This window comes from Nicotiana attenuata, unplaced genomic scaffold (genome assembly GCF_001879085.1).
Source record: "Nicotiana attenuata strain UT unplaced genomic scaffold, NIATTr2, whole genome shotgun sequence".
NCBI lineage: Eukaryota > Viridiplantae > Streptophyta > Magnoliopsida > Solanales > Solanaceae > Nicotiana > Nicotiana attenuata.
In genome coordinates, this window is record NW_017670766.1 from 249,971 (window position 1) to 257,651 (window position 7,681).

At 34.3% G+C, this 7,681-nt stretch overlaps 1 protein-coding gene across 1 annotated transcript; it reads left to right on the top strand.

Moving 5' to 3' along the window:
• The first annotated feature begins 3,754 nt into the window (after positions 1-3,754).
• On the top strand, positions 3,755-7,591 carry LOC109243124 (shikimate O-hydroxycinnamoyltransferase-like). The gene is made up of 2 exons (XM_019410024.1): positions 3,755-4,238; positions 6,389-7,591. The coding sequence occupies exons 1-2, from the start codon at positions 3,801-3,803 to the stop codon at positions 7,358-7,360; spliced, it is 1,410 nt and encodes a 469-aa protein (XP_019265569.1). The 5' UTR covers positions 3,755-3,800; the 3' UTR covers positions 7,361-7,591.
• Positions 7,592-7,681: the final 90 nt, after the last annotated feature.

Here is a 7,681-nt window from a genome sequence, read left to right on the forward strand (position 1 = left end):
ATACACACGCCTTTAGTTGTACAAACTTCACCAAAGCAATCACCAATAGAAGAAACTTTAATACAAAACTAAATACACATATCTCAACTTTTAAGTAGTAGTTCCATTCAATCACACTCTAAAGGTAATGTAACTTTCTAACAACTTCGAGTTCATTACCTTAAATGTTGCGCTCAACCAGCCCGAAGATACTATTAAAATAGTGTGATGTTATCCGCTTTGAGTCAAGTCCGTACGGTTTTTTCTAAAAGGTCTTACACCAATAAGAGATCTTTACAGCTCCCAATCTCACACCAAGCATTAACTTCATAACTAATGTATTATTTTGTTGAATTGAAGTTAGTGTGAAAGAGAAAGGGAAATAAAAGAAACTATTTTATTGGGTTGGTAGATAGTATTTCTATCGTAAAGAGAATGCCACTTAGTGAGAGAGTGTTATAGAGCGTAAAATTTGCAATCAATTAGGACAGGTGGCACTAATATTGGATTTCATAAGTTTGACCATTTTAATACTTGAGACATGAAGAGAGTTTTTCATTATGAAAGAAATGAAATAAAACCGATAGAGTTGACTCTCAATTACAATCCCGCCTTTTCGAAACTCCATCTTAACCCGGCCAAACGGGCCTCACGACAGAAGAAAAAATAACAGGGGTACTGGACTATGCCCGAGCGATTACACTATGATAGCGTAATCAACCACGGTGCCCTTAGCAGTTGCTCCGCGGTGTTTGCGCGATCACAAAATGTCAATGAGCCAAAATCTGAGATTTTCTTTGATCCATACAGGGGGAGGCTTCGCACCCCTTTCGACTTCTGCTTCCAACACAATCACAATCTTTAAGGGTTGGATAGCAATTCGAATTCAAAAATTTAAGACACAAAAGTTAATACTATCTAATCCCAAAAAACGGCATGAGAAAGAGTTTTTACGCTATCAAATTAAACTGACCTACAATAAACGTAACTTTACAAACCAAATCTCTAATTTACACTATCGGTATATACAGATTGAAGTACTCAAGATAATGTTGTAAGTTTAGAATTACTATATACGCAAAAGAACAAAAGTGGAAGTAAACAAGACCCTTAAAATCACTCATAATTAGTACTTAATAGGGAACTAAGAACAACTATAAAGAGATAAGAAACAAAAAAGGGCAGCTCGGTGCACTAAGCTCCCGCTATGCGTGGTGTCCGAGAAAGGGGCAGCCGGTCTTACCCTGCATTTTTGCAAGAGGCTGATTTCACGGCTCGAACTCGTGACCTCCTAATCACATGGCAACAACTTTACCCGTTACGCCAAGACTTCCCCTCGTAGAGCTATAAAATAACGTCATTTTACTACAACTTTGACGGGATCAACGTATCAATCCTACTTGAATACTTCTAAGTTCAGACTTTGTAAAACTTGAAGCTTTCCATGGTATTCTCCAAATTTATTTATTTTGCAAGTTTAATACTTTCTGGTTTCTCTAAACGTATACGTATTTTCGTTGTTACTTTCTTTTTAGCTTACTAAAGGAACTGATAATATCTATTAACCGGTCAGCCCAATTTAAAGCTTATGAATTTATTGCCAAAAGTATGATCCGATGACAAAGGTACGTGCTCAGAGGCGGTGCCAAGATTTCAACTTTATGGGTTCTGAATTTTAGATCGACAACAACTTTATGGATTCTGAATTTAGTATTTGTATGTATTTTATAAATTTCATAACATAAATACGTTGTTTGAGATTTCATAACATACAATTTATATTGTTAAATATATATAGATTGTAAATAATAATAATTTATAAGTGGTTGACCATTTTTGACGATTAATACCGACCGAAATCGGTCAGTCAATTCATAATAATTTTAAAAAATTATTTTTGTTATTAAAAAAATACAATTGAGCCTGGGCGGAAAAAAACAAATCAAAAATTCCGACGATGCGGTTGGTATACTTGAATTTTTCTAATTAAAAATTTTTTTGGAAGATAATATGCAAGTCTGACAATGTTTTGGTCAAAGATAGACCAATTTCAGACATAGCTGAGTTTTTTTTTATTGTGGGTCCACTTTTTCCGATCGAAGGTAGTCGGTATCTTTGTATAAAAAATTTAATTTGACTTTTCCGACCAATTTAAATACTTTCCGATCGAGTTCGGTCGGTTTTCTCTTCCGAGTGATTTCGATCGAAATGATGTGGACGGATTTTACCAGATTTCTAGTAGTATAACCAGGCTTCTAGCTACGCCCCTGCACGTACTCACCTTGTCATTAGATGCAAAGAGTTTCACTTATATACGCTGACGGGGTAGATAAATTCTTTTTAAACTATCAGAAAGCAACTACAAGCTAGTAGTCATTAATTAACAACAATAAGTGAAACTAGTTGCCTAGATAAAGAAATCAGACAATATATATATTACAACATGTTGAATACATAATTTCCACGGTCAAAATGTATAAATTAAATCTATATGAATTAATTAGATTTACCGTCTCTATATTTGTTGGATTAGGTATCTATGCATTGTCATTTTGCTATTACTTTTACAAAATAATACATCTATTTCTGATATTTGCATCAAGATACTGTACTGTTGTTTATGTTTTAACAACCTGATTATAACTATCAAAACGTTGCTAGTGAACGAAGAGGATGGGCAGCTTAAAATAAAGATTTCAGATTTGCTTCATCGTCATCATCATCCAATTAAATTTACCAAAACTATTGACTTTGTTGCTATCTGTTTACTTGTTCAAGAATCTCATAACCACCCTTTGTGCCATTAATACATAATATAATCTCGTAGACGCCAATCCAATTATTTGGAGTAACTATAATGATCTCACCCAAGATTGAACTTTTTTTTTTAGTAAAGCCGCCTTGTGGTGGGTGGGAGGGGGTTTGGCTTTGATTCTCAGCAACCTAAACCTTACAGATACATATATACATACATACATACAAGGCGGACATAAGGATTTCATGTGACGGGTGCACAATATTCTATGCAATCAGTGCCCCTAAAGGTTTTTAGAGGTTGCCAAGTGATTTAAATAAACTATTTTCAAGGTATACAAATATACATATACAAGACTGCTGCCGAAGTTTACGGGGTCCGACGATCCCCTCAACATAAGCCATAGGTCCGCCTCTTCATATATATATATATATATATATATATATAGTATAATAAAAATTATACTTTCAGTATATATTTTAACGTGTTACGGCAGGTTGCTTGACTTAATTTTCAAGTCACTAATTACGTTTTTTTTATGGTCGATTACATGTTATCTTTTTGGTGACCTAATAGTATAAAAGTTCTTTTGGACTATCAATGTTTAGAAGTTAAATTCCATAAATTAAAGAGTTTAAGGTGAGTTAACGAACTTTTACACTATGGGGTCACGTTTACCTAGTACTGTAGCAGGTAACTTATTTTATTTTCAAAATTCCAAATTACACATTTTAAAAAGGTTTACCTATAGATATTTTTTGTGTAAATCTGGTAGTATACAGAATTGCTTACGCTAACGGTGTATATAATATAATTAAATCCTATATTAAATACAGCTCTTCTATGTTTGTTCCATCCAATCATCACTCACTCTTGTACAAATGGATAACACCAATCCAATTATTTTTAACTAATTATTATCTCACCCAACATTTGAACCTTATAAATACAGCTCTCCAATGTTTATTTCTATCACACTAAACCAAACACACACCACTACACAAGCTATCAAGAAAATCCCCCCCCCCCCCCCCAACAAAAAAAAAAACCCTAAATAAAAAGAAAAATGTGTAAAAAAGAGATAACTACAAAAAGAAACTTCAATGTAAAGATGAGCAAGAGTGAAGTGGTGGCAGCAGTTTTGCCAATACAAGAGCATTGGCTACCACTGTCCAATCTTGACTTGCTCTTGCCTCCATTGGATGTTGGAGTTATCTTTTGCTATCAAAATCCTATTTCTGTGACAACAAAAATAGAATTTGGTTCAATGGTTAGAATTCTCAAAGCTTCTTTGGCTGAAACATTAGTTATTTACTATGCATTTGCTGGTGAGATAGTTCAGAACTTAGGTGGAGAACCTGAGCTTCTTTGCAACAATAATGGAGTCAATTTTACAGAAGCTTTTGCTGATGTTGAGCTCAAAGAAATCAACTTTTATAATCCAGATGAGAGTATAGAGGGAAAACTTGTTCCAAATAAGAAGCATGGTGTACTAGCTATTCAGGTACTGTGTCTTGATGCAAACTATTCTCCCTTTTTTTTCATGCATGTGACCTCTAAATATCCCAACTTAACAAAGACAAAAAAAAAAAAAAATGGGGGGGGGGGTAGGGGTGTAACCCAATGCATCAAGCTCATGTTGTATCAGGGACAAAGGCAGAATTTACGCTAAGGGGGTTCAAAAAAGAAAAGGTTAAAAAAATTAAAAGAAAGTGTGGCCAATGGGAATTGAACTAGCAACCTCACAAAAAATTTGAATCCCCTTAATCACTAAGCTATGCTTCTAGGCTTTATCAAAAGGGATTCAACATATAATACATAAGGCACAAAATGGATTTTACCTTGTATGCACAGTGTAATTTTTCGGTGAAGAGGGTTCCCATGAACCTCTCCTGCACCCCTAAATCTGCCACTGGTTGTATGTGCACGGTCCGAGAAAAGATCGGACCATCATTGAGTCTACTGTAGTGGCAAATGTAGAGTACAGCATACGGGTTCACAGCAACGCAGTAGTTTTTGCTCAAATCTTGTTTATATATTAAAACCCACTAAATATCTATAAATATTTTACTGTGAACCTAGTTATTATAATTATTACTTTAAATTTATTTGAAGTTGATGTAAGAATTCATAAATTTTAAATATTAAATCCACCTCCAGTCTACTGTACGTAATCTTACCTTCCACGGTCGCTTCCACGTTTATTCTATATATGAATAATTATATTGTTTGCAAATCTAAATTAGTCCAAAGGCGCCATACCTGTAATTTTTACTTTATCACTATATTATATTCAATTTGTGACACTTATGTGATATTTCTTTTCTCATCTTCAATTCATAGAAATATTTTATATGAAAGAATTCATAGATTTTCTTCCCATTTTCGGAAGGCAATATATATTTTTACAAAATTAGCCAACATGCACTTGCCTCTGAAGCCCTTGTTCTTTACTTGGGGCGAATCTAGCACGTAAGTTACGGTTTACGTAAATTCGGTAGTTTTGTTTTGATCGTGTATATGTATTAAAAAAATTCAATAAATAGCTTTAAATATTTAATTAAATATAATTATATTGTATATAAACTTGAAATGGTTATTAAGAAAACATAAACTTCAACTCCTGGATCCGCCTCCATTTTTACTTCTGAGGTGCGAAAACAATAAGGAGAATGGAAACTAAAATGATCAATTATTTGGTCAATTGACATTTCTCAATAACACGTTCTCACTTCTCACCCCTATGAGAATGGAGGAAAACTAAAAGATTAAGTCTCAATCATACCCTTACTTTATCCAAATTTATTTTGCTAGTAAACTATAAGTTTAAGAAAGAAAGAAAAGGACTTCTATATATATATAGAGAAACTAAATTAAAGTATATGCAGTCGTTTTAGCCATTCTTTGTTTTTCTTTCGTGAGAACGTTTTGTCCATTCGTATATACAAAGTTGACACGCAAAAGAAGAAAAAAATTGAGGAATTACTCGTATCTCCAATTAAATATTTTTATTTGATTTTTCTCATGATGATCAAACTAAATTAATTAATTATCTAGCCATAGTAAGTTAGTTATTTGTCAAGTTACCAATACAACTTATTATAAACATGTATTGTTAATTAGATTTAAGTAACTTGACAATAAAAGAAAACTAATACTAAATTTATGTCTTTAAATATGTGTCTGTTATGCGGCGCGGTAATGCAAAATTCTTAGAGTGAAATTTTCTTCTCACTTTTTGATATCTAGACTTGGTCATCGACCCTCGAACACGATCCCGGTTTAATTTCTCGGGCTTTTACTCATACTCAAATCTCCAAATTATTCAATTTAGCTCCAGAATATCTTATTAACTCGGAATCATCTCCTACAAGGCATAAAACATCATCATTATTTAATCTCAAACATGCTCAAAGTGCAATAATTAGAGTGCAAAATAGGGGTTAAAATATGGGTTCCTGGCCTACCATCAATACCTAATCTATATGTAATACTCCCTCCGTCCCATTTTATGTGACACTTGTAAATGATTTTTTTTTTTTTTGCCGCGATTTTTTCATGTGACTTTTGATCTTAATCAATTTAATTACAATTTTGTCCTCTGTCCTCTTGTTTTATTTTATTTCTTGCAATTTTACCCAATGTTTACTGCAGGTTACACAACTCAAATGTGGAGGACTAGTTGTGGGTTGCACATTTGATCATCGAGTTGCTGATGCATATTCAGCCAACTTGTTTCTTGTATCATGGTCTGAATTAGCTCAATCCAAACCTCTCACTCAGCTCCCATCTTTCCGTCGATCGTTCCTTTTTCCTCGACGTCCTGGTTACTACGATGACTCAATCGATAGCCTGTACGTACCAATACCAACCCTACCACCCTCAAAACCCGAAACCCTTAGCCCTAACGATCAAGCCATAAGTCGAATTTACTATGTCACGGGGGAGAAAATCAGTCACCTTCAATCACTAGCCAATCGTGACCAAAAAAGTGCAAAATTCCAGAGGTCTAAACTTGAATCATTCAGCGCTTACCTGTGGAAAACTATTGCATGTGGAATTAAAGAAACATCAAATTCCAAGAATTTCAGGTTTGGTATCGTTGTTGATGGTAGGACAAGATTAAGTAATGGAGATGATAATCAAGAAAAATTACTAAAAGGGTATTTTGGTAATGTTCTCTCTATCCCATTTGGAAACAAGAAAATTGAGGAGCTAAAAGAGAAGCCGTTGAGTTGGGTAGCAAATGCGATTCATGAGTTTATAGAAAAAGCAGTAACACGCGAACATTTTCTTGGATTGATAGATTGGGTTGAGGCTCATCGTCCTGAACCGGCCGTGGCAAAAATATACGCCACGGACGACGATGGACCCGCCGTGGTAGTGTCATCAGGGCAACAATTTCCAGCCAGAGAGATAGATTTCGGATGGGGTGAGCCAGTCTTCTGGTCGTATCATTTTCCATGGGCGGGAAAATCAGGATATGTGATGCCAATGCCAAGTCCTAAAGGAAATGGAGATTGGATTGTTTATATGCATTTGATGAAATGGCAATTGGAACTAATTGAGACTTCTGCATCCAATGTGTTCAAGCCTGTGACTGCAAATTATCTCAGCTTAATGTGATTGTAGTATATTGTAATCAACTTTATATACGTGTGATGTGCTCTTTGGATGTTTTGTTCGTTATGTAAAAGTTGAATCTAATGTGAAACAAATAAAAAGAATATGAAAGAGCTCGGAAAATAAGCAAAATTATGAAATTCGCATATTCCGTGCGGGTTGATTAAAAATGTACTCATATTACATTTTCCCTTAGAGTTGAATAAAAGAAAATTCCGACAAGCTGCTAAAATATATAGTGATTGAGTATTTATAATAGGTTTCTAGTGCTATGCTGTGTTGGAAATAGTAACCTCTGTATTGTGTAATTTTGGTGATTAATGG